Source organism: Taurulus bubalis (genome assembly GCF_910589615.1).
Source record: "Taurulus bubalis genome assembly, chromosome: 18".
NCBI classification, from domain to species: Eukaryota; Metazoa; Chordata; class Actinopteri; order Perciformes; family Cottidae; genus Taurulus; species Taurulus bubalis.
The window spans coordinates 18,819,924-18,847,742 of NC_136606.1; the positions used below are offsets into that span (position 1 = coordinate 18,819,924).

A 27,819-nucleotide genomic window follows, 5' to 3' on the forward strand; every position below is an offset into this window, starting at 1 on the left:
CATAAATAGGGGAAAATATAAAGCCCAGGCATGTTCCTAAACTATTGGCTTAATGTTTGAAGCAGAGGTACTCAATTACAATGAAAAGTCCAGTAAATATTTCCTCCCGCTGAGGGTTCGAACCTTATAGCCGATACCACTACAAATTGAAGTCAACAATGTATATTTCCATGATATTATACAACATTTATTGTCATACAGACCATAACATACCATGAATAAAATGAGTCCCGCTACATTTAACCTAAGGCCTATATTTCAAGTAAGAAAATAAAACAGGATCTTCTCTATAAAATAAATAGTTCTGCTTTTGGCAATTTGTCAGTGTGTTACTCTGTATCGTTTTCTCCACTGTCAAATTCACTTTTGATGCAAGCAGATTGTGTGTTTCTGAAGGACTGTCAGTTGTGGCACTCCAGTTGTGCGTTTCCGATTCAGCACCATGGACAGTACCAGATGCCCCAAGCAGCTGGTACTGTCGCTGACAGGAGACATAGTGGCTGCTCAAACAGAACCGGACATGAGGATTGGTGTTCTACCAAACGGACCAGAAAACCCGTCTGGGACACACACTAAAGCCAAAAGACTTTGTCTCTAAATGGAGTTCACCATTCATTTGTTGGCTTTTCCTATTGCTCATGTTAGTCTTCAGTGAAAAAGGTCTAATGTATGATTTTTTTTCTCATTATTTAATTTTTGTACTTATTTTGTTAACTTTTGGTCTCAAAATTGTCTTTTTAATCAACACATTTTATTCCCAACTTCACAGGAAGTTATTTGGTTCAGGAAAAGAGCATGGTCGACGTCAACTTGCGTGACTACCAAGTGACAAGCGAGTCACGTGACCAAATGGCAATGTACAGTATATATTTATTTTCACAAAGGGTACAGCTCATTGACAACAGTCCTGTGTCTGTTCGACCCGTCCACCTCCCCTCCGGAGTGGAAGAGACGGGCGTTGTTTTAATCCTGGGAGAGTTAAAGAATATACTCTTGTTTTTGATAAAAGTGCTGAGTCTCTTGGGCAAACATCCCATTCACAAGGTTGAATTCCTTCCGTGTCTCGCAAACAAAACCTGTTTTTTGGAGTCTCTAAAAACCAAAACAAAATATAGACATCCCAACTCTTGAGGAAAACTGTGGACCTTTAATACAATGGGTAAAACAAATAGTAATAGCTAGAACATTTTTAATATTTAATGAAGGAAGCCTCAATTCAAACTCCCTGTCATGATATGTTAATACAAATATAAATCAGTATATCATGTACTATATATTTGCACCATTCTCATTTCAGTGCCTGTGTTCTCAATACATACTGTACTAGCAGGAAGGCCCATACCTCCTTATTCCCAGTAAGTAAATAATTGAGCTAAATTGCCACTTTAGCTTTTTAAGTGTGTTAAGCTGAGCAGCATGCTGCTCCAACCACAGAACAAACAGACTCCTCCTAGCAAGGCAATCACCATACATCATTGTCTAACGTCAGCATTTCATAAGTAGCAAACTGTCTAATCGACTGAACAACAGCAACCAATAGTTAGAATAACTATTAGTTAAATAAATACATGCAACTCACTCCAATACAAATCATAGCCTCTATACAAGTATACGTGTATATGTCACTCGTTGGTTTGTGGACTGAGGTTATGAAGCCTCAAGTTGTTGTTTTTTTAACCGGTGAAAATAGTGACCATATTTGGATTGCGGAGGAATGATGTAGAGACGCAGGGCACAGGACATTCACTCAGGAAACCCCTGTTTGTGTCTCACGCAAAACTACAACTACACCTTACATTTTGTCAAGTCACTCGCTAGTCATGTGAGCCGTTGGTCAGTCGAGTTAACACCACTCCCTTTTCCTAAACCTAACTAAGTAGTTTTGTTGCCTAAAGCTAACGCCCTGTGAAGAAAAACGTTTGTTTTGAAAAGACACTGTGTGTATTGAGTGGAAACTGCCACGCTGTACCTGCCACATCCAAAAACTGTCACTAGAGGGGAACTTAGAGCGCCACAGTGCAAAGCTTTAGGCCATGATGGGAAAGCGGGCTGTTTCTCTGCAGCTCTGGTCCTCTCCTGCAGCGACTCGTTATTTGGCAGAGACATTGTATTGGGTTAGAATCAGCAGCGCTAATAGGAAAAATGTTCTAGGGAGAATACAGACACACAGTCACTGACTCTTCACCCCTTCAGTCTCATCTGCTCCATTTCCAGCCGTACCCCCAGACAAATGAACCTTGATGTAGTAATTACTGGGTATCAGAGGATGTAAACACTCCAGTCCTCGTAGCACAGATTTGCAGCACAAGTCAGAAACATTATTCAGCGATCTCGGTGTGAAATGCATTAGAGAAAAGCCCAATGGAGGACAGGGAAATTAAGAAAAAAAAGCAATCTAAGGTACAAGTGTAGCACATGAAACGAACTACAGCGATAAATAAGATGAAATAGATTATACTCTTCATGTAGAATTAAACAGAACAGGTATCTCCGTAATCTCCATTTGTGTATGAAAGTGATTTATGACGCTGGTATGGAATCAGGCAGCAGCAGCAGCAGGCTGATGGATGAATGTGACCTTGGAGATGATTTGGGTTCTTCGTCATCACCTTCACGTGAAATGTTTGATTTATGTCTTTTGGTCTCAGGGATTGCGGTTATTTGTTGCCATGTGAATGACGCGCATAGGAAACATAAATAATAACAGCTAAGTTTTTTTTTGTTGTTGTTATCACAAGTTTTGCAAGTTCCCAACCCTTCTAAGAAGAAGAAGAAGAGTGATGAAAACAACAACAATCAAACAATATGATGACAATCGACAGAGTCCTCTGAAAAAGAACACACACAAAAAAAGGTTTTCCCTATTTGAGAGAGTCCTTCCTCAGTAATGATGATGCTGCTGTTCTGGGTCGGTCAGTAAGGATAAAAGACAAGCGAGAAGAGGTGGTATGATAAGCTGATAAAATACACCAATTAGACCATTGGTTCCAGCCTGTAGGGCTGGCAACATCTCACAAAAACAGTAGGGTCCCTTGCCACATATCTGACATTAGTTATTAGCAGTTCCGCCAAAAGGAACATTTCCCCTATTAACGTCTCACATGGTTTCATCAAAATATCCCTTTGAGGCCAATAGATGTAAAATGATCAATTTATTGGATGAGAGAAGATGAATAGAGTTGTGCCGTAGAACTTAGTTTTCCTTCTCTCCCTTCCCATTAATCATCTCACGACTCCTCAGATTTTTCTTGTGGCCTTTTGGAAGGACCCGATCCCTAGGTTGGGAACCACTGAATGTAATGATCAGACTGAAGGTAAAGTAGTTCAACTGCAACAGTACATGCTGCTCATCGGTATGATGAGAAGAAACTTTTGATACTCAACTAAGGTTCTAGATAAATATAAAAGAGTTCTCGTAAAACACCATGGTTGGGTTCTAGATAAAACCCTGAAATAAAAGTGTCTCAGTAGAACCCGTCAGTGGGTTCTAGATGAAACCCCTTTGTATATGAAAGGGTTTTCTGAAGAACCAAAAAATATACAAATACTATATGTATAGTATATGGTATATTTTATTGATGCGAAGCTACTCCGCATATAACATAACTATTTTTTAACAAATTTATGAGGGAAAATTAAAATATTGAATCATACGTGATGATAAGCGTTCAGGACAGCTATAGTTGAATACAGATGGTAACTGCACCTCAGACTAACTGGGTGTGGAGGAGTCAAGGACACTCATGTAGAGAGGATCAGAAACCTGGACCACGTGAGAATCACACTGAGATATGTTACATATCAGAGTTTGAGCAACAGCAGAAGACATGACAGGGGCTTGTGTTTATAATATCTGTAATATTTGTAATATCCTCAGGATGTTGATGACACAAGACGGACCATAAGTTGAGTTACATTTGAAATAACAAAATACTTTCAGGCTATTATAACTGTCATGAAATATCACAATGCAAACACCAGGCCCCTCAGGGGAAATCAGTAGTCAGACCAAGGACACGAAAACAGGAGAAACACCACATGCAGTGAGAGCAGGTGAAAGTGTGACCTGCTGGGATTCCATCTGAGCAGATTCTTCTCTTCTCTCTCGCTCCCCTGCTATTCTTTACGTGCTGCAGGATTGTTTGTGGCATTCGGGTTCATCTGTAGTTTGACTGTGTTTTCAATCCGTTATTGTTTCTGCTCCTGCTTTCTATCTCTGCGGCTGCCTGTTGGTCTCCATGACATTGTGTTGCCGTGTGCTGCTGCCGGTAATGAAACATTAAAGCTGCACAATGGCACGGTTTGTATGCTCGATAAAAGCGGTTTATTCTTTGGAAATGTGATGCTCAATATCAAGCAGTTTTTGTGAAAATGTATCTCTCCAGTTATCCCTAAACCCTAAAAACAGGATGAGGCTACACTTTACAACCAACAAGCAACCAGTGAGACATCAATGTCACTCCAGTGGGGTGCGCTCGACACTTGTGCAAATTAACCAAAGGTTTGGGAACGTTTTAATTGAACTGAGGGACCAATATCTTATCGACACAAATAAATAAAAATGTTTAGTTTCTTTTCTTCTCACTCTGTGCCAACTAATGGACTCTGTATGTAGTATGCCATAATAACTTGGCCTCTAATAGAGTATTGTTTCCATCTAGTGGTCCCTAGAGGTAATGCTGCAGTTTAGCAATAGTGGATGTGGATAGTCGGGGTCCTTACATGTTTACATGAGGAGGCTTGAAGGTCCATTGTTGGACTTAAATAATCCCCTAATCGTCTTCTTATCAGCAGATGGGTGGAGATGGTGACTAAAAGATGGCCTCAGGTGTCAGACGCGAATGTCCTTCCTTCTCTGGTCGTCACTGACCTTTGACCTTTTCCCAGTGGATGCAGAAGAGTCTGGTATTCACAAACAGGTGAGCACACTCCATCAGCTGATGAAGGCCAAGACATACAGGTGAAAGCTCCTGAAACTGTTCGTTGGTTGAGTTGGTTAGATTAGTTTGATTTTGGGAAAACAGTTTGCTTAAAGGGAACATGTTCAACTTTATCTGACCTCTCCAAGTTCGGTACATACTGTGAAAAACACCTGCAGTTATTGACTGTCTTTGGGGCACAGCTGAAAATCTGTTTATTTATAGAATGATTTGTACTCATTTACATATTTGTATATTTATTGTCTTGTTTATTTGTTTCTGGATTTACTTCATAGCCAAATGTTGGTACATGTATTTATTTAATATTGAATGAAATGGCATTTCATAGCTGAAACATACATACAAATGATGAGCTGTCCTAAAGTGTGTTTTTGGGCTTCACAACTCAAACATTGCATCCATATGTAATCCTTTATTCACATTCTAATCAGTCATGACAACATGCTCATTCCAGATGGGGCCGCTGCCAAAAGCATATAAGTAGGGGTGCTAAGGCCGAGTTTGAAGCCGACCTGCGGCTGATTTAGCACATGTAGGGAGAGCTTAAGGCCAGTACCACCACCTGTGTACTTGAGCTAGTTACTAAAAAACAGATTTCAGACCTTTTCTATCCCTCCTAAATAATTCAAAGCATCATGTGCCACATATTATACTGGAGCCAAATCCACATGTGGCAACACCGACAACTGAATTATATATTTTCCAATGTTTTGAAAGCCAATGTGTGCTGCTAGATGCAAAGCTAACAAGCTAACAAGCTAGGGTGAACTGGTTTCAGCTGTCAATGCAAAACAAAGCCTTATTTCTGGAAGCTAAAAGACAAATGTAAAAAGCTTTCCAGCACAACGCTCACTTTTATTTCAACTGATAAGACACTGGTCACATTTTGGTAAAATAATTGGCTTTGCATTTACATTCAAAGTCAAACTGAAATCACTTTCTGTTGTGTTTGTTTTGAAATTAACATGACCAAAAATAAGAGGACTTTGTAGGGGGTGAATTCACAAAACGATTGGTCTGCTTTTGCGGGGTAGGTCTTTATTCACCTTTACAATCATCAAAAAGATGAAGCAGCATGTGTATACAGTCAGTAAACCTTCAGTAGCTAGCGTAGCATAGAAATGCTAACGCTATGCACTCTGCTAATGTTAGCTCCACAGGTTTTGACATAGAAATGTAACGTTGTAGAAACACATGTCTCCTTCCAACCTCTCTGGGTAACAAGTATCACTGTTACACAACGTTTAACAACAACAGCCTGAAAATGAAGAACATTTGAAACTATTGCATGAGATCCACATATTGTCTGACCGTGCTCGGAGATGTCTTATGGCTAGTCTGCATTCAAGGGGCGGGACTTAGTGAAGGGTCACTTAAAGAGTAACTAAATGTTTATTCAGAGTGAAAAACAATGCATATGGTATTTGATAGGTTTATTTATGGATTCATTTCCTTTTGCCATTTTCGTGCAAAGTTTTTGAGTTCTACGTATTGTGTGAAATATGCACACAATGCCCACTACAGGTTGAAACCTGGCTATTGCTATTATGTTTGCCAATAACTTATGTGGGGTGAAGTGACATGTATGGAGCCAGCTTTCAGCCCCCCTTTATAAAACCAAGTGAAGAGTAGCCGCTACCCTTTAATTTAGTCTTTGCATTGCTAATCTCTAGCATACACACATCCCAGCCTGGCATGTAAACTCAAATTCAGAACCGTTTATACAAGTTTATACTTTGTCACTGTAACAGACCCTTTAACACATTTACCTAACCATCATCATAGCAATAGTATTTTTTTTATGAACTTTATTTGTTTGTCATATTACAAGTCGTAAAGTCTGGCTACAAACTGAAGTAACGCAGACCAGGCCCAGCAGTTCACGTGGTGCTTTTTTATGTTCTGCTTAATCCACACACTTTTGTCACAGCATAGGAAAGCACATTGCTATTGCCAGATAATCATTCAACAACATGTTCAGTAGACTTCATTTCAAGTCCACAGAAAAAAGGCTTGTAGTTCTTATTGTATTGCTACACTGTTTGTGGAAAATTAGCCAAAGTTAGATGCGACTGGGCGTGTCTTAGTGCATTTGACATCTTTTAGAAACTAATGTATAAAATAGGAGCATTTGAGTGTTGGTACTGGGAAGTTGATTTACCTAAAGGAAGTCTATGGGGGGAAAATGTGGCCACTATGTCAAATTTGCTTCAAAGCCTCAACCTCAAAGGCGATCGGCCTGGTTTAGTTACTCCTTAAGTTCGACTTAAGAGCTGATATATTGGTTTGGTGGTTCACTTAGACCTAGCACTAAGCTAGTTGACTTCTTCATGAACTGAAAGACAACAGAGAACCCCCCCTCCCCCGCTATATGACAAATACCTGGAGAAGAGACAGCACACACATGAACAAATACAGGAAGAGGAAATTACTACATTGACAGGAGATGAGGCACCACGAGCCAATTACAGCAAGCATGCAGAGGCATAGAAGTACCACACCTGCTTCACTCTCACACACAAGAGTTACAAAATGTCCATTGTAGCATAATACAGCATATATGGTCGGTAATTATTGACTATCTCTCATGGCACACTGGTGTGCCGAGGCACAGTGGTTTTAAATCACTGGGTTAGAGTGTGTTCTTCTGTGTCCATGCCGCCAGCTGGCAGGGTGAGGAAGAGACATGATGGGGTCCTTGTCCCAACACACTGGAGCGTGACAACAGTGCTATGATCGGCCCCACAGGATGCAAGTCAAATATCTGAGAACATTGTCCTCTTCAGTCCAGCAGCTGCTTTTATTTTCAACCTATAGTTATGTTTAAAATGAATCTCCCGTTTATCTTTTGGGGTTTCATTTCACAAAGCAAACATATACATTTACCCCACCAAACAATTGCATCCAGTCTTCTCAGTTCTTAGTTTTCATTGTAGTGTTTGGTCACTATTTACTCTCGACCGAGGCTGAAGGGCCGCATCACAAATACATCCTTGTCTAGCTTTTCCAGCAAAGATTAGAGTTTTGTCCAAACTCCCCGTACCCTTTCCTCGCCCTCGGCCCCATCAGTTGGAGGGTCAAAGTTCAAAGGCAGGGAAGCAGGAGGCTTCGGGGTTTGCCACCTCTGATAGGTAGTAGATGGCCCCTGCCATACCTGAGGAGAAACACGGCCATTACTGCCAGCTGAGCGAAGGTACATTCTAACATTATCATGATTGGTTCTAGGGCTGCAACTAACGATTATTTTAATATTTGATTAATCGGTTGATTATTTTTTCGATTAATCGATGAATCGGATAAAAAAAAAAAAAAGCGTTCATTTCCAACCCTTTATTCAAAAACAGAAGTGACAGTGCAAAACATCTTCAGAAAGTGCACAAACAGGTTACTCCTTGAACATCCCTGAGCTGTTAATTAAAACAATAAAATGGACTAACACTAAAAACATACACATGTATACTTTACATCTGCCAAATGTGAGCCCTTTTTACTGTAATTGATCCCTCCAGAGGATGCATTTACATACCCTGCTTTATCAATATGTATGAAATACTGGGACAGAGGGAAGCTGTACTGCTACATATAGAGCGTCCTCTTCCTTAAACTCTTTCATTCTGGGTCTCTTATGGCCACGACGTCACGTTGTTGGCTAAGCCCAACTACGTGATTTGCTTCATTCTACTTTGAGTAAAAAATAAAAAAAACCTGCAGCCAGATCCACCGGTGTGCCGGTTTAACGTTAACGAGTGACAGCGTGAACTGAACCAGACCGGGGGGTGACGGCATGTTTCATCACGTTACGTTGTTTTACAAGCAAGACTGAACTGTAACGGAACATAACGTAACTTTAACGACAATACACAACCCAAACACGTTAGCTAACGTGATAGCAAGCTGACTAGTAGCTGCCATTAAAAACAAGTTTGAGGAATACGAAGACGCTGATTGGCCAAGACTCGTCAAAGATCTTCTATTTTTGAGATGATCACGACCTCAGCTTTTCTCGTGACTCACTCCAATCTCAGAAACGCTGGCCGGCCAGTTGCTCTGCTCCGCTCTTTTTTTTCTCTCCGCGACTTATTGCCAGGGTAATAATCGCGCGACACAACGAATCGATAATGAAATTCGTTGCCAACACTTTTGATAATCGATTTTTATCGATTTTATTAGTTACTAAGTATTTCCTCCTTCTGACAGTTAATGTGATTGTTGTATAGCGGACTGAACCAGTGTACAAAACTATCTCACTAGCATATGAGACGTTTAGACTGAAGAAAAAGAGGGGATATGAAATATGGTGTCATCCAGTGGCTGGCTGTGCGAAACCTACCTAGGCCTGCTGTCTGGTATCGTATACATAAATACGCGCATGACGGGATGCACCCACTAATTATCTCATGGCCACTACCAACTCTGAAACACAGATCAGTGTATGCAAAAGTAAAGCCAATGCCAAAGAGTCTTAAACCTGCATTATTTCTCACGGCCATCAGGGGGCGACTCCTCAGCAAAGTAGTGAGACATTCATTAGCTGGTAGCCAAGCAGCTGATGAATGAGCCAGTGGCGTTGGACGCCTGAATTAATCAGCTAATGAAAAGGTAATTCATCATTAGTACACGTTCCAGTTTTCTTATTTGCAAGTTTCTTTGAGAGAAGATGGTCCCACAAGACATTGGCTATTTTGAGAAACCAACAAATCAGTAGTATTCTGTATATCCATAAGCCCGTGTGGACAAAGTTGCAGAGGTTGGATTAGACCTGCTGCTTGCACAGGGTTCTATGTAATTGGCCTTTGATGGAAGAAGAGCTAACAGCAGACTGTGTTTCGCAGCACAACTTACAGGACCCGCTGCAACATCGATTCAAAAGATGGCAGTTCTTGCAAGGGAAACAAAATGTCAAAAGCAGATTTGAAAAGCCAAATGATGAATAGTTGGTACCTTCAAAAAGAGAGTAGGGTCGGTCTGGGATGCGACAGCCGTGGGTCCCGTAGGCCAAACACCACTCAGCGAACTGGAAGGAATTGTTTATAGACATTAATGCAATGTCAGATGTTTGACAAAATGCAAAAGAGAAAAAAGAAAATGATGCATTAAGTCATTACTCTATCAGTGAGATTATATATATATATATATATATATATATATATATATATATATATATATATATATATATATATATATATATATATATAAAAAAACACACACACACACACATACAGTGGCTTGCATTCATACTCCTTGAACGTTTCAACATTTTGTCACACATTTTGTTACACGCCACAAACATAAATACATTTTATTGGAATTTTATGTGAAAGACCAACACAAAGTGTCACACAATTGTGAAGTACAAAGAAAATTAAAGCTGCTCGCAGCTGTGACTGGGCCCTCGCTTCCAGCACGTCGGGGACGCCTGCGGGTCGCCGGCTCTCCCGGCCTCGAACATCCGCGACCCTTCGGCTTACCCCGACGTGCTGGAAGCGAGGGCCCAGTCACAGCTGCGAGCAGCTTTAATTTAGAGGGATATATATATATATATATATATATATATATATATATATATATATATATATATATATATATATATATATATATATATCTTTTCTCACCGAGGGCCACAAACAGAAAAATATATGAAAGTCTGGGCTACTCAGGTGAGGTATATGGCCAAATGAGGTCAATATTATATATATATATATATATATATATATATATCAGTGGCGGGTTTTAGACCAAGGCCTTCAATGACGTGTGTCCACGGACTAGGGAAGAAGGGGAAAAAAAGTGTCCCGGGAGTTCCTGTCTGACCCTTGCGTGTATTGAACACAGCGCTGCCCACTACACGGTGCGTTCATACAGACTGTCATGTGTGGACAGCAGAGCTCACTCTGCTATACGGCCGATTTCTTTGCACTATTACGGGCATGGAGGTCACACGGTGTGGACCGACCCGCGGAGCTATTTTCACCGTATAAGCGCCAAGCCCCCCGCGCCTATTCTCAAAAAAAAAAAAAAAAAAAAAAAGGAAAAGTAGTGAAGGAGTTTTTGTCTTTCTTTTTTCAGTGGACGTTTCTGAGTCGGGGAGAGCTCACGCAGCGCCTCTCTGACCCGGGATTTCCCCCGCAACAAGAACCACACTTCGTTATAACATGACAAAACAATACATGATTTAAAAAAAACAGCACACAACGCAACGCCACCGCAGATGAAACACAAAAAGCAACTCACCGGATGCTGTTCACTTAAAGACAAAGTCCATCCGCCTATCCTTATTAACAACGAGTTCAGCAACGCGGTTGTTTAGTTTACGGAGCTTCAGTTCTAGCAACAGGTTGCCGTGGACCGGTGAGGACAGCCGAGCCTCCCGACCGCACCCCGGAAACCTCCACGCATTCTAGGGCAGAACATATCCGCTCGACAGCAGCAGTCGACGCCCCAAATCCACCACCAAGTCCGTTTAAATCCACCGAGCGCCAAAACACGCAACAAAAAAAAACATGTCACAACTTCTCTAGCTTCAGCCTGAACCATTCCAGCTCCCACTGAGCTCCGCCCTGTAGACACACTGGCCAATCACAGCGCATGTTGATGGTCACGCTGGGCCACTGACCAATCACACGTCCACGCCACCTCGCAGGCCCTGCACGTCAAGTAATCCGCCCAGTTTGTCAAACTAACGATCTGATTGGTTGAAGTCCATGACAATCAACCACAACGTCCACTCCCCGTGTACTTTAATCTGCAAAGGCCTGTTTAAACTGCCTTGCTGGCCTGGAGACACAGGAGAGAAAAAATCTGATTGGATGAAAGCTTCTCCTTCAAGCTTCTCCTTCAAACCAGCTGCAGTCTGATAGCTGAAGACTGCAGGCTGAGCAACAGAGCTGTACAATGAGAAAATAATCTGATAGGGAAAATAATTATAATACATGTAGTGTATTTGTAAAAAATCGAAGCCAGCGTTTAGGAAGATTTGAGGAAAAAATGTTTTTTCACAAAATTCAAAATGGCGGAAATTCTAAGCAGGTGGAGCTAAATGTTCTCCCGGAGCTTTTTGTAGAGCAGAACCACCCGGACATGTGTGCCAAATTTAAGGCCAATTGGTGATAAGGGGGAAAAACTGTGGCCTTTCACAACTCATAGGTTGTCAAAAAAAAAAAAGTTTTTTAGGGGGCGCTATCTGACTTCCTGTACGGTTCAGAGAATGGTCCCAAGAGAGTTATTTTTAAGTTTACATGTGTTACATATTCCTAGCAAGTTTCATACATGTAGGTCAACCGTAGCGCTGGGGCTGCTTAAATGAATATTTGTAGGGGGCGCTCTCGAGCCGAATTGTGATTTTGAACCATTAAAATCATATCAGGTAACTACATCTTTGCCTGTCAATGTGTATGCCAAGTTTAGTTACATCTTGAGCATGCTTAGTCCCTCAAAAGTATCTTTGTTGTTGACCGCGAAGGATGGGTCTCCATGGCAACAGCGTTACACGAAACATCAAATGCTTTGGGGGCTGGCATCATGACAGTCTTATGTTTGTCTAGAAGTAATTTGATGTCGATCTGATCGACCTACTAAGAGAAGCAAGCCAAAGTATAGAACTATTTACTTCCTGTTGCCATTAGGTGGCGCTATGACTCTAATAAAAAATTAGACTGCACATGTCTTCAGGCCTGGAGGCTGATCAAACATGTGAAACCTGGAAAGGATCTAATCATGTGGATTCGAGTTACATCGGTTTATTCGGCGAAGGATCAAACGTCTGTGATGCTCCGACGCCACGCCGTTGAACAGATCCTTACAATCTTCAAGGTGATGCATTATCAATGCCTTAAGTCTCTTCTGACGCATTTCAAAGAGGGATCTGAATAATCTTTGAGGAGCACGGTGTACAAGTAGAAAACATGTAACTTCCTGTTGCCTTTAGGTGGTGCTATGACTAGGAATGGCCCAGTCAAAGTCCAGACCTAAATCGAGAATCTGTGCCAAGATCTGAAAAATGCCGTTCACAAACGCTCTCCATCTAATCTGACTGACTTTGAGCTGTTTTGCAAAGAAGAATGGGCAAAAATCTTAGTCTCTAGATGTGCAACGCTGGTAGAGACATACCCCAAAAGACTTGCAGCTGTAATTGCAGCAAAAGGCGGTTCCACAAAGTATTGACTCAGGGGGGCTGAATAATTTTGCACAGTGCACTTTTCAGTTTTTTATTTGTGATTTTTTTTTAAAACATGTAGAATTTTCTTTGTACTTCACAATTGTGTGACACTTTGTGTTGGTCTTTCACATAAAATTCCAATAAAATATATGTATGTTTGTGGCATGTAATGTGACAAAATGTGAAAACGTTCAAGGGGTATGAATACTTTTGCAAGCCAGTGTATATATCCTACACAGCTCATTACTTTTTAACCAGCCTCCCCTTCTCAGTCTGTGTGCATGAACCTTCGCCGATATCTCAACCTTCTAGCCGATGAAAGTGTTAAGACTTCTCTCCAAAGAGAACTCCACAGACATCAATATCAAACTCAAGGCAACAGAACAAGACTCGTCGCTTTTTTTCAGTTCACGTGTTCTTCTTGTTTGTTAAAACCTGGCGCTTACTTTACCCACAATGCAACGCAGACCAAAGCTAAAGCAGCATGCAGCAGAGATGAGCAAGAGGCCCACAGAGGTCTGGTGAGCTCACTTCCTTCTTCACACAGCTGCTGGTTGCTGTTTGTTTTGCTCGACCCTACCTTGCAGAAGCGGTACAGGTGCTTCTTCTCCTGGGTGAGCTTGTACAGGGACAGGAAGGCGTAGCCGTTGCCGGCGGTGCCGTGGCAGATGCCGTAGCCTTTTCTGAGCAGGCCCCGCTGCCAGATCACCTCAGCGCAATCTGCAGCCTCCTTCAGGTACTTCTCCTCTTTGAACACCTGGGGAGAGACACGGGGGTGTCAAACGAAGAGATACAGACCTGGTACAAAAGGAGTAGCTCGCAACACACAAAGCACAGCAATTTCATCAGAACTCGTTATTGTTCCTTTAGGCTTGTTTCCTTATAGTCAGGGACGAATCCACAAAAGGACTGTGCCAAATAAGAAGAAAAGAAACCGTGTATCTCTCGTGGTTGTACGCCTCCAACCAACCAGTCAAGTGGCGGTTTACAAAATGTATTTTTATCCTATTAGACATATGTCATAATTAGCATATGAATTGGGAGGTCACAGTGATCAGTTCACCGTTGAGTCCGTGTGGATGTGTGCGAGCCAATTCTGGAAGAAGTTCTCTTTAAAGAGCTCCTGAGATATTGTGTTTATGAGACGGACGAAGAAAGCCCAAAACATAATCCCTCCTCCCACAGCTGCTGAGGAGACACACAAAAAAAAAAGTGGGCTAAAAAAAACGAGGTTATTAAATAAACAAATGATTTCTTCCCTTTCTATCTACAAAAACAGGGCAAATTGCACTCAGCTGCAAACCTTTATGGGCATGTTAGCGCTGTAAAATCATTCGAGCAATATCTTTTGTGAATCAGACCTCGAGACGGGGCAACTCAGCGGCCGCAATCCAGTCTTTGAGACATTACACTGAAGGGCCAATTCACAGACAACATAATAACCAACAATAATTGGATACCTTGGCATTGACCTAAACAAGCAGAATGAGTCTTTGTATCATTAGGGCCGTACGAGACACAAGAAAAACCTCGCCGGCAGGCTGGTCGGTGTGTTGCATTCTTCCCTGGAGAACAGAAAAGAGTCGCCCTGTCAGACATGAATGAAGCTGATGAGGCAAACAGACACAGCGTGAGGTGCAGGAGTAGCCGCCTGTGTTCGTGGAGCTGCTGTGGAATGTGAAGAAAAGACACAGGAAACTAATTGAAATCGGATCCCTATTTTGTTTTTCAGATGTAAATCAGGAAATGAAGTATCAACTATTGTGATGAATGACTAATTCTTCAAATAAAAAATACCAAACCTTATCAATGTAATAATTGAGATTGGCTCAGAGACAGAGCACCTCAAATAAATACAACAAACCGCAGAAGCACTCGCGGCCAGATGCTCTCGAACTAGACAGTTTTACAACGTGAGGAAGCCTCATCATCCGCCTCAGAATCCCCCCCCTCTCGTAGAATCATCACCAAACCTATAATATTATCCCCTCTGTGATCTGTTCATGCAGAGCACCGCACACAAGGCTGAGACCTGAGAGCGGCAGCTTCCATTGTTCCACTGCACTGTCGATTAAAGGCTAAACTAAAAAAAAACCAAAAATATTTTTCCAGCTTTTTTTGCATTATTCATATTGATTCTGTCATCCAATGTTATTTTACCCATTGATTACTTTGTGTAGAAATCGACCAACGGCGCTCTGAGCGCCAGATTGAATTTACGAACTAAGAAGTAATATCTACAGATGCACCCACAGAGGAAGACTGATGGTATAATAATACCGCCTTAAGAAGAAAGAAAAAAAAGACCCACCCCTTACACAATCATTTTGGTTCTTCAAGATATGGCAACCAGTCATGGACTGGGCTTCCTTCATCCTAACTTACAATCCTGGGACTGATTCATGTATTGATCCCAACCTGGTAATGTGAAAAGATGAGACCTGTTTCATAAGGGAAATGCATCAGACATGGGAACTTTAAGGTGAGCAAATGAGCCACGTAGCTGGTATAGCGACAAGCTCTGTGTTGCATAGCAACAAGAGCGACTCCCTGCAGCCTTTTCGATATCTTCCTGCGTTACGGGTGATGCTGCCCACTTTACTCCAGTCTGACACAATCACAGGCTTTAACAGTTTGGAACGTAGTCCCACATTTCCAATGGTATTATGAACATGCTCATGTTTTCTTTCCCCCAAACCAAACCCACCGTGCAACCTCCAGTTTACTGCAGATCACAGTTTGAGTGTTCTCTCCATACTGAGGCAGTGATAAAGTTCCTCTTTGTTCCCTGTGCGGTCTTTGTATGAGAGAGAAGACTGAGGACACCAGAATAGCAGCCCCGTTAGATGCCAAGCGGTGGCGCTAATTGGCCGAGAAAATAAAAAATTAGACTACAATGCATTACTGCAGTGCGTGTGTAGTAAGGAGGGAGTATAAACCACCTTTACAAGCGGTCTTTGGAAAGTGGCAACACATTCCTGAGTATACCGTTCTTGCGCAGCCTGGTCACAAGGGGTCAGTGTCGGACCAGGGAGCTTTGACCACACAGCACCAGGCTTGACGAGCAGCAGGTCTCACCTTGTACGCCATGATGAGTATGTGGACGACGCCGGGTGCTCCGTGGCACCAGTGAACCAGCCGGTCGCTCTCGTTGCTCAGAGACGATGGGAAGTTCCCCGAGCGAAACTTCTTGTGGCGGACGTAGTCGATGCTGGGACGGATCAGCTCCGACAGAACGTCCGGGTGGACCTTTGCTCCTGGCTGCAAAGAGAGACAGTCGTGAATATCGCTGGTTGTCTCCTGAGTTAATACTACCCTGCTCTGAGACACAACAAAAGGCATAAAAGACGCCCACACTCGAATTAAGCCGGCACAGAGCCCCAGCAGGCTGGTGTTTATTACACGTCATATGAACTGGTTCACAGCCGCCTCGTGTCCACTGAATGTGGCGGTGTGTGTTCCGGTTGCTGCGTGCTGAGGGCATCTCCATCGCAGTTTACATGTTTCAGAGTGAGAGTTCTTCAGCACATTTCATGTCACATTATTATCATCACTATCTGCCTAGATGATCATGCAATCATCTGTGTGTGAATGAGTATGCATCTCTGTGTCTGTCCGCGGCTAAACTTGTATTCTGATGCAGCAAACTGACGAATATTTTGAGCGGCCGGTCACTGCTGTGGCCGTTGGGGTGACTCGCACGTTCTCGAAACACATTTTATTGCCCGTTTGATACGGCAATCAAACTGCCTGCCGACTCCTCACTTACTACTCTTAGCAGTCCCCCGGCTGGTGGGAGCCTCTCAGACCTCCGGCTGCTACTCTGCACCCCTAACAAATACATATATGGGACAAATAAATCTAAATCTGTGTTCTGTTGCAACTACAGATCCTAACCATATGAATATTTGCCTTTCAAAATCATGGCGTGTATCAAATATTTAATGTATTTGCTCAGACCAAACAGTTCAAATCTGACCAACGACCAGCCACTGGACCCCCTGTCCCCGTCTCACCTGCATGAGCATGTAGAAGATGCCAGCCAGGCCGTGGGCAGCGCCGATGTACTGCTTCTTGTGCCACTCATAGAGCAGGGGGCAGCGGTCCGCCTTGCTCTGCTCCGCCGACATGTTCTTCCCCGATTCCACGATGGCCATCGCCACCTGAGGGGATGGAAAGGTTTCAGTGGAGAGGACTGGTCTGATGGCATCCTGGCAGATTGTTCCTTCTCTTTCTGGGAACTGAATTCCTACGGCTTGCCAGCGTTAATATCTGTGTCCTCGGGTGTTTCATGTGGGAACATCCAAAGATAATTTGGCTCACAATCAGACGCGCTTATTGGATCAAAATACTGTCAAAACCCTCAGCAAATCTAATTAGGTTTCGCTGTTAACGCTGAATTAACAAGTGCAGCCCACTTATTTACACACCAACATTCAGGAACCAGAGAATGAAAAAAAACTGTGTTTTAAGACGGGATTTAAAAAACAGGCAGGGTAGGGGCCAGACTTTTTTAGCCGTCTCAAAATTAGTGAGGAACTAATTTATTAAAAAAAAATACATTTAGGTAATTTATAGTTTGTTTGGATTTTGGATGTTAGTCAAGTTTAATTGAAATATATATAGTTTCTTTTTAAAACAAGATTGTGCATAAGGCCCCCAGAAAAGATAGAACCGCCCTGCCAGCTGGTGTGTCTTGTTGTTGGGCAAGATGTCCTGAGGAGAGGCGCTGCATTGTTGCCAAGGACAAAATGAGATAGGAGAGATCTCATAGCAGCGCTATTACCCATGGGGGAGGGGTGGGGAAACATGAATGGAAAATGTTGACTCCTCATAGTTAAGGTAACGTTATCTTCAATATATATATATATATATATATATATATATATATATATATATATATATATATATAGTCTATATAAATGTTGACCAACGTAAACCAACGTATGCTGGAAGTTGTGAGTCAGCAGTTTATGTTGCCGCCAAGCAAGATAGAGTGAAAAGAAAAGGGGACTGTTCTGCAGCAGCAGCACTGCCTCCCTCATGACAGAGCAGATTCATCGGCAGCCAACTGTTCATTTACACAACGCTTCACTCCTGCTGTACACTGCCACGCCTGCCTCGAATGCACCTTGTATTTCTCCAAAGCACCATTTCATCTTTTATGAACAATTATATATATATATATATATATATATATATATATATATATATATATATATATATATATATATATATATATATATATATATATTGTTGCATCTGGCAGAGTTGTGATGATATCTCTTTTGAACAAATCTGTCCGGACGGACGGACACGCACACACGAAAAAGAAAAGAAAAAAAACAAGGCTGCTGTGCTTGTGAGCCCACTGCTGCTGCCTACTCGCTCAGCCCTTCTGCCACTGCGTGTGTGTGTACACACAGTATATGTGTTTTGGCCTGGCACTTCACCAAAGGGGACAGCTGGCCCTGCAGTTTTCTGCAGCGACTGTGTGCGTGTGCTTAAATAAATAATTAAAATTGAGTGTGGAGAGATTATTATCCACTGTATGCGAGTGTATGCGTTTGTGTCCTCATCCACTTTTGTCCCAACTCGATGTTTAACAGATGGTTATTACAGCAGCGTTCACAGAAAAAACTATGTGTACTATCTAAAGATGCTTTCCAAGCACAGTTTCACCTCCTCTTCTATACAGGGAAGAGAAAACAATCTATATACCAACACTAGATATATAAAGTGTATACCTCCCCAAGTTATTTATCAGATTGGAAATGAACTGACAAGCTGTAATGCCGTGTTCACACCAAAACAGTTGCGAAAATTCGCAACGCTTTTTCGCTTCTATCGCGCCGCTGGTGTTTTTTAGTTTTTCGCAACCATCGCTGGGGAAAGGGGGCGGGGCTTCAGTCCCTTTTCGCCGCGAAAATCTCCTTCTTCATTTCCGTTACTCGACCATGGAAGGAGTAAAAACTGTTGCTGCGTTGTACTTGTTGTGGAAAGACCACAAACGTCGGAACGTCGGTCCTCCATTTTGCTGATGCAACATAGACGACCGGACGGCGGTGACGAGCGGAGCTTCTCAACGCTGATTGGCTTTCGCAACTCCGCGTCATGCGAATTATTCGCTGGAGTTGAAATATTTGAACAGCGAAAAAGCGAAAAAGCGAAAAAGCGGCGTTGCGACGCCGTTTCGCTTCTATCGCGACGCTCGGCGAAAAATTCGCTTTAACGCAGCTGTGCATTGACTTAACATGTAATCTGGACGCGCGAATATTTCGCAACTGTTTTGGTGTGAACACGGCATAACAGTAAAAGAGAACAAAAAAGGATATATTTGTATATAAAACAAGTATCGTCTCTGAGCTGCAGGCTACCGTTGGTATCATTTTGGGGGAAGCTGTGTAGGGGTTCTCTCCCATTTTGTTGTCATTTCTGTTTTCTCCTGTTTTATGGCTAGACAGGGAGGTCAGTGTTGTTTTCCCTTTTTGCTTCGATAGGCAAGAAATACTTTGTGTTCTAGCTAGTGTGGGGGTTTGAAATGTCTCTGGTTTAATTGACTAAAATTAGAGCAAAAGTTTCAACGATGAAATAACTCTATTGTGACAAAAACAAACAAACATTGTCAACAAAATGCACCCTGTAGTGGCATACGGGGTCTGATGTCACTGTGGTCAGCCGTCAAAAAGAAGGGTTAGCGACAGCTACCAATATAATCAGCTGTAGTCTGAGACGTAACCGCAGCGTCATAACGTCCGAGTCGATAGGATCTTTTCATTCTTATAGTCGTTCATTCCTCATAGTTTGATCTTTAAAAAAGCTGATCAGGAGAGCTGATCAGATGAGAAAAGACACAGAGCCGAATCGAAGCCTGATTAAAAAGGGCTAAAGACTAAACACCCACAGTGGACACCAACACTGCAGTTAAGCAGCACGGAGCGCTCCACTTGGTAGGACTGAGGCTGAATGAAAAGAGGCTGATGAGAGAGAGAGGGTCTCTAAGAGAGCGCAAGAGAGAGAGAGAGAGAGGGGGGAGGGAATATGTCGTACATGTTGCCTGCCAACATGTACGACATATATAAAATAAATATATATATATATATTAATACGCAATGTTATTAAGTAGGGGCGCCCCCAACATCGTCTAATCAGATTGGTCAAGTCCAATTTCTTCTGCTCATTGACCCTTCTCAGGTCAAGCTTTATTTATCAAAAAAAAGACAAAACAACTGGACAAAATATACATGTGACTATAGCTTAGCTTAGCTTATTCTGTGTTAGAATAATGGACATCCTTGGTTCTTTGTATGTTTGTGTGTAAAGGCAGAGTACTGAAACAGAGCAACAAAAGCAATTTCTTAGCCTGCATGCTTTTCGTGATTGTGTGTGTGTGTGTGTGTGTGTGTGTGTGTGTGTGTGTGTGTGTGTGTGTGTGTGTGTGTGTGTGTGTGTGTGTGTGTGTGAGAGAGAGAGAGACGCAAGCTGCAAACAATGAGCCTCCATCTGCTGATTTTAGACTTTCTATGCGAGTTAACAAACATTAACAAACAGTATCCTTATTTAGTTGTCGTTTAGTCTACATAGTGATTTATTCATGCACACTAAGGAGTGATTAATAAAATGTTTTATAAAATGGCTGATATAACATGACTGATTGGGAGAAACCAAGCAATTGTAAGTCAACTCAGACATTCAGCACAGTCCCATACAACCAGATGGATCATTTGTTTCATAACCACATCTTACTGCCACAATTCCCCTGTGAGATTGGCAGACGAATTAGGCTGAATTGTGGAATAGTCGACTATTCGGGGTCACCCCTACTGTTAAGAATAGTTCAATAAATAATGATTAACACAAGTCTTCAAACAGACCCTGGGTGTGACCGATACAGCCCCAAACAACATGATCAGAGCACCCTTAGTTTAGGGATGGGTATCGTTTAGTTTTTCCCGATACCGGTGCTAAAACAATACTTTTAAAAACGATACCGGTGCCTAAACCGATACTTTTTTAATAAATAAATAAATACAAAACACTTGACTTCAAACTACAGCTTCAAACTATAAACATATATATATATATATATATATATAAAAAACAGAAATACAAAAAGCATCAGGTGGCCTGAAGGGGACCGTGTGTAACAGAACTCCACTCTTGTTGGATTCCACAAACTCTGCTGCTTTACTGGACTACACATCATCATTAATATCAACTGGGAGAGCTTTTCTGAACCAGACGGAGCTGCTCTTGAATTCGGCAAACACCAACTGAACCGAGGAACAAACACGTCTCCTAAAAATCGCACTTTGTGTCGCGGCTTGGAGCGTTTCTCAGCCGGTGTTCTTGCCGGTCAGCTGCGATTTCTCCGCTCTGACGTTGACTTCCATCAGCGAAACAGACGTTTCTAGCAGGAAGTTTATAGTTCAGAGTCTTTTCCCTCTCTAGAAACTCTGCAGCTTCCTCGTCCAGATTCCAGCATTTAAAACAGACGTTTCCTCAACGAGGTTTGGTGGAGCAAACGGAGCGGGAGTTTGGCTCTTCTTCTTTACACGCAGTTGTTTTGTTGCATTTGCTGCACGTTGCTTTGTTCAAATCTTTTTGGGCAAAATACAGCCACACTTTTGATCGTTTACCTTTCAAACTTTTCTCTGTTAAAAGGTTGATGGCTAGTACGCTACTGTAGCTATACAACGATAGGCTATTGCTAGCTGCTACCAGGACAGACTCATCAGAGTAGTCTAAAAAAAGTATTTCAATCGGCTCAGGCACCGAAAGGAAGCACTGAAATCTGCGTTGCGTTTCGGTAGGTACTGGTCGTATAGGTTTTCGGCACCCAACCCTACCCTTAGCGCTGAATCACTTGACAAAATGCACCGTGGTAGAGATCCGCAGCAGGCCAAGGCCAGATACACATATGCTCGTGCTTCAAAATACTAGAAAGTTCTCGAAGAAAGATAGAAACTGTGACGGAACAAAGTTTTACAAGTTAAACTGTAAAAAACTCACTATGGGTCTTACCTTGGTGATGGTGCTCTCATCCACCGTGTCAGCTCCCATCTCTTTGTTGACGTAGAGCAGAGCGTAAAGGTAGCCGGCGCGGCCGTACAGCAGCTCATCCGGCATCTCAGAGTCCGGGCTGACCACGGACCGCTGCAGCTGGAGGAGCCTGACGGTCTCTCACACACACACACACACACACACACACACACACACACACACACACACACACACACACACACACACACACACACACACACACACACACACACACACACACAATCAGAATGCAGTGTTTCACACACAGACTGTACTTGGCCACAATAATATTATAAAAATAAGTTTGGAGTTATTCAATTTTGTACCCATCAACAAATAACAAATCCCTTCAGTTTAGAGACTGTGAAGGAATTTATCCTGCGGTGAGGATGATTGGCTCACATTCATTTATTGTTTTTGCAAATGTATCCAGATTTATGTTGTATATAAATAAGCTCCTATTTTTGCAACCGGAGAAGGCGCCCCCTGCTGCTCAGTAGAGAGAATGCAGGTTTTAAGACACTTTCGCATTGGTTACCTGGCCGCCTGGCTGCTCCTCATTCAAGAAGGCGACGTGGCCCACGTTGGATGCACCGTGTTGAACAACCACTCACCTGGACAGGCAGACTTGACTGTCAGCGGTGTTGTTCAGTTTGTGGTGAACCACAGCGCCCACTGCCAGCGGCCCTGCGTCGCCGCACAGGAATGTTACTTTGCGGCCGTTCAGGATCCTCATGGTCCGCTTCACGTAGTCCAGTGCCCTCTGCAGGTCGGTGGCCTCTTGGGACACCCGGTACAGCTGAAGGTACAGCAAGGCAATGCCTGTGGCGAAGATAGTACGCTGGGTATCAGAAAACCCGACGCATGGAACGGGCGCACAGTTTTATAGTGCTGGCAACAGACCTGTCCAGCCGGTGTAGGTGGAGAAGTCATGGGGGTCGGCGGTTTTCAGGCCCTCCTCCATCTGCTGGAGGAGATCTTTGATCTTATTCTGCACCTTCTTCTGGAATGATGCACTCACCTGAGGAGGAGAGAGAAAGCACAATGATGAACCCCAGCCACCTGGACAGAAACAAGATAAAACTCCTCCACGCCGACATGGACAGTCCTTCCACTGTTCCAACAATCACCGACTCTGGTTTCGTCTAAATAAACTCCTTAATTCACGGAGTTATATGTGAAGAGAAACCACCGTTCTATGCACTCCTCAAAGCTATCAGACTCCATTGGCGAGAAATGTCATTTTACCTCGATGATAATTGTGAAAAACACTTAATTCAAAATCAACAGAAACTAAATATAACTCGTCAAAATCTTTCACTGTGACCAAGGGCACGATTTTCAATATAAAAAGGTATGCCATATTTATAACACAGGACATCTAACATACATACTTTCACATACATACACAGTACAGCATTTGTGCTCTCACATAATATTAATCCAAATGTAATACATCTGAACAAGATGGAAAAGAAAGGGTTAGGCTTCATGACTGGATTATACTACCAGAGGAAAATTAATGTTTCTAAAATAGAAACTGTTGCCAGAACTTGTAGATCCCCACATGGTGTATTTAAGCACTCCCAGCTACCAGCATTTATGGGACTGTGGCGCTGCCTTCTACCAACTAAGAAGGGTCAGTCGTCTAGCCAGTAATGTGGAAAAAGCTGGAGCCTCCGTCTGATGTTTAGATAACTGCATCTCATTCGGCGCTGCACCAAAGATAGCCGGGGGTTAGGATCAATGTCTTTGCTGAACATATGTGAACATTCTGAATATGTCTGTACAGAAATTAGTTAGTTAATCTCCTCCTCTCCATTCACATTTTTAATAATGCACCAGGTTAGACAGTTCCTTGTACAATTTGCCCTATTAGATGTCAGAGAATCTATTTTATATCAAAGTAATAATGGTATTGTAACTGAAATATCCCTAATCCAATCAAAATTGAATCAGCAAACAAATCAAATGTGGACCATGTGGATCAGTGTTAGCCCTAGTTACCAATTACAACAATGGCACCATGTATGTCCAAGTATGCCAACATGCATCTAAATGGAATTCGTACATCATTTATTTATTGTATTGGATGGTTTGTGCTTTTCCTACTGTGACATGCCCACACGTCTGCTGTGAAATAGGCTTATATGGAGCAGCTGGAGCCAGACACATTCCCAAGCAAAGATGCCAGATGTCCTCCACAGCTGGCACCACACTATTACTAATGGCTTGATCTGATGAGCGACAAAGACTGTTTTCATCTCAATTGAGTGAACGTGTGAGCAGCAGGTCGACATTTGTCAGTAGGCTAAAGCCTAATCTTTTGTCAGATATCAACCAGGAGGTTATGACCCAGACTCTACATCATCAGGATTCCTCTCAGGAAACACACTATGTTAATTAGGTTCTTTTCCACAAGGCTCAAGGCTCTAATTACCCTTTACAGATTTAACCGGATAGGTCAGACCACGCTTCAAAGGATGGTTTGATCGTGGATACGGAGTTAATTCATTCTCTACAGGCTCCATTCACATTCAGCCTATGTGATGTGTATAAGAGGATCTGGGGAGCCACAGAGATTTCAGCAGAGTCTCTCACTAGCCACCTCTTCAATCAGACACCGATTGGGAGTGCACAAAAAAACACAGGAGCTATTTGTTGGACTCCAGGCCCATTTTTCTCTTATCCACTGGCCTGATAAGGGAATGCGTATCTCAGCACGTATCTCAGCACTGGCCAATCTTTGCTGCCGCTAGTTCAAGCCCAGTTGTGTGCATAATGTTTTTTTCACCAGCTGGAACCAGTCTGTATCTGCAGTCACCATTTTACTCCATGCATGATGAGATACAAGGTTGGGTAATCAAACACCTGCACCAGCAATTATTGTCATAAGTGATTATCATAATTATAGTTTAGCAACTGTCATGTTTGGGATTTATAAAAGATGCCCAGAGATACTGTCCATTTAGAAATGTTTTCTTTTTTACACGATTTTGCTGTCGCCATCTTTTTTTTCCCCCGGAACCAATGAACAGAAGTGATGCCGTATACGGCTCTAGATGTGGTAGAGACCTGTCAATAACAGTTAACCCGCCCTAAAGTATACTCCTCTTTATTGTCTATTTGACTCTAAATGGACCATAATTTACTCAATGAACATCTTGATGTATCAAAGTAGACTTGAAACTAGAGATTAAGACCATAAACTCATGTTTACAATGTTTACTGAGGGAGTGAAACTTGTATGTTTCCACCAGAAGGTGGCGCTAGCAGAGTGGAGGTGAAATATGAGTCTCAAGCGATACTTGAGCGGCAGTTAATATGCCCGGGTGGCACGCCCAAGTAAAGTCTATATGTGGGGAAACACTGGGCTGTCCACAGTCAGGCGCTCCAAGAAGTTGGGGGGCCGATGCCTTGCTCAAGAGCACCTCACCAATGCCCAGGAAGCAGGATAGATAGGCTTCCTTATTGCTAATCACCAGGAAAAACTGCCATCAACGGTCTGCTGTAGTTTGCATTCTGCTCAAGATCAGTTGCTTGTCAGTCAGAAAATCCTCTTTTAGCCCCAGTCCAGTACAAACAGTCTTAAAGGCTAAAACCCAAATCGCCTGACCAGAGTGTGCCCTCTGTCCTTAAACAGGGAGGATTATGACAGAGTCGTTCTGTTCTACGGTCGCAGGACACAGTACTCATAGCTGCAAACTCATAAGGGGTGAAAAAGACCCTGCTTTATCAATTTTTATAAAATACTGGGACAGTGGGAAGCTGTACTGACTCCTTTCACGTCTGTTTTGATCTCCACCTTCAGCCAGGCCCAGCTCCACTTCATCTCAGCCATGCATCAAGCTGCGCTACATCTATAGCAGGGGTGTCCAAACTTGGAGGGCCACAAACAGAAAAATATACGAAGGTCTGGGCCACTCACTAGACGTGAGGTGTATCGCAAAATGAATCAAATTAGGTCAATTATGAAAAATATAAAATAAAAAATTTAAAATATATTAAATATATTTAATATTCAAGCACACTCAGTTCATGCAGAGGTCGGTCCTCTTTCAAAAACTGGTGTGGGGGATTGCGGCATGTTTCATCACGCTACGTATTTTTCCAAGCAAGTCTGAACTGTAACGGAACATAACTTTAACATTATAATAATCTATAATCCGCCATAATCTAAAATTCTAACTCATAAAAGGCACATAGGTCATTGTGGTATTCCACTGATATATTCAGTTTCATCCTATTTCAGCATCACAAACTACGGCGTCCAAAGTGAACAGAAAAATAAGGCAGATTTCGCAGATTTTCTTTACATTTAGACAAATGCGGATCAAAAACACTATGCCGAGACTCAATCAAGTCATTATCCCAGAAAAGCCAACGACTCTTTAAATCCGTTTGTGAAAGATGTATTCTATTAATATAAGAAAAATAATGTTTGAGTGAGAGTGTTTTTTTCACATCTAGGCCATATAGCACCACTATCTAACTAACACTGTAATACATCCAAAACAGCATGAGCGCATAACACCCATTCTACACTGGCTCCCCGTCTCATTCCGGATTGACTACAAAGTCCTACTACTAACCTATAAATGCATAAATGGACATGCACCTCCCTACCTCCAAGAACTCATTACTCCCCAAACTTCCACCCGCACCCTCAGATCTACAAAACTGCCTTTTGCTCGGCAGCACCACGCTTATGGAACAGTCTCCCTAAGGACAACACAGCCACTAAACTCTTTTAAGACTGGCCTAAAAACATTTTTATTCAGGAAGGCATTTTTTGCTTTGTGTTAAATCATTGTCAGCTATAAATCTTGTATTATGATTTGCTTTAACTATGTTTTTATTTGTTTTACTAATATATATATATATATATATATATATATATATATATATATATATATATATATATATATATATATAGGCTCTGTGGCACTCTGAGATTCTTTTGAAAGAAAAGTGCAATAAAAATGAAATGCATTATTATTACTATACTTAATACAGGTCAAATCTGAACTATTCTAAGACGCGCGCGCACGCGCACGCACACACACACACACACACACACACACACACACACACATAGAATAACGTGTACACAACTCTAAAACTGTGCGGAAGTTAACTTCAGGCGTCGTAACACTGACGTAATGTAACGTAAAGCAAATGCCTGCAACCTGCTGCATTTGGGTGAAGTTACTACGATCCGCAGTAACTTCCCTTTAACGTCCAGCAACTTCAACCAGCGACATGAAGGGGCATGCATCGGTAGCATGTCGAGTCTCAACACTTGTCCTCAATGTCTCCACGGAGCATGAACGCTGGCTCTGTTCACTACAGCCACTGCTCTGAAACGCTTTAAATCCTCTCTAGTCAGCGGACAGAAGTGTAAGTCTGAGCTAAGCTAGCACTAGTTTCTATTAGCACGTACGCAGGTGTGTTATTTAAAATAAAGATATTACTGCAAACGCAACAACAAAAAACTCTCACCTTTCCTTCCGCATCGAATGGCTCATTGTAATCGTCCTCTGCTCCGGAGCCGGAGGAGCCGTGGTCCCAGTCGGGGTACGGGTTTGGAAAGGAGCGCTCCTCCATCTCCGCCTCTGTAGCCGAGATCAGCTTCAGGCGCTTGGATACGTTATCTCCCATCGCTACGGCGGCTCGGCAGGG

The 27,819-nt window shown here is 42.4% G+C and overlaps 1 protein-coding gene across 1 annotated transcript; it reads right to left on the reverse strand.

Moving 5' to 3' along the window:
* Positions 1-5,971: 5,971 nt before the first annotated feature.
* Positions 5,972-27,819, reverse strand: lancl2 (LanC lantibiotic synthetase component C-like 2 (bacterial)). Its single transcript, XM_079234252.1, has 9 exons — positions 27,640-27,819; positions 23,041-23,158; positions 22,752-22,959; positions 22,120-22,267; positions 17,112-17,258; positions 16,174-16,356; positions 13,676-13,852; positions 9,882-9,954; positions 5,972-8,094 (listed from the first exon to the last, which is right to left on the reverse strand). Exons 1-9 carry the CDS (start codon positions 27,796-27,798, stop codon positions 8,018-8,020), a joined length of 1,290 nt encoding a protein of 429 aa, XP_079090378.1. The 5' UTR covers positions 27,799-27,819; the 3' UTR covers positions 5,972-8,017.

Coding starts and splice junctions, on each gene's coding strand:
- lancl2 (XM_079234252.1), bottom strand. CDS start 27,798: ATGGGAGATAACGTATCCAAGCGCCTGAAGCTGATCTCGGCTACAGAG. Junction 13,853..16,173: donor TACTCATCATGGCGTACAAG/GTGAGACCTGCT, acceptor GTCTCTCCCCAG/GTGTTCAAAGAGGAGAAGTA. Junction 9,955..13,675: donor ACCTGTACCGCTTCTGCAAG/GTAGGGTCGAGC, acceptor AATTCCTTCCAG/TTCGCTGAGTGGTGTTTGGC.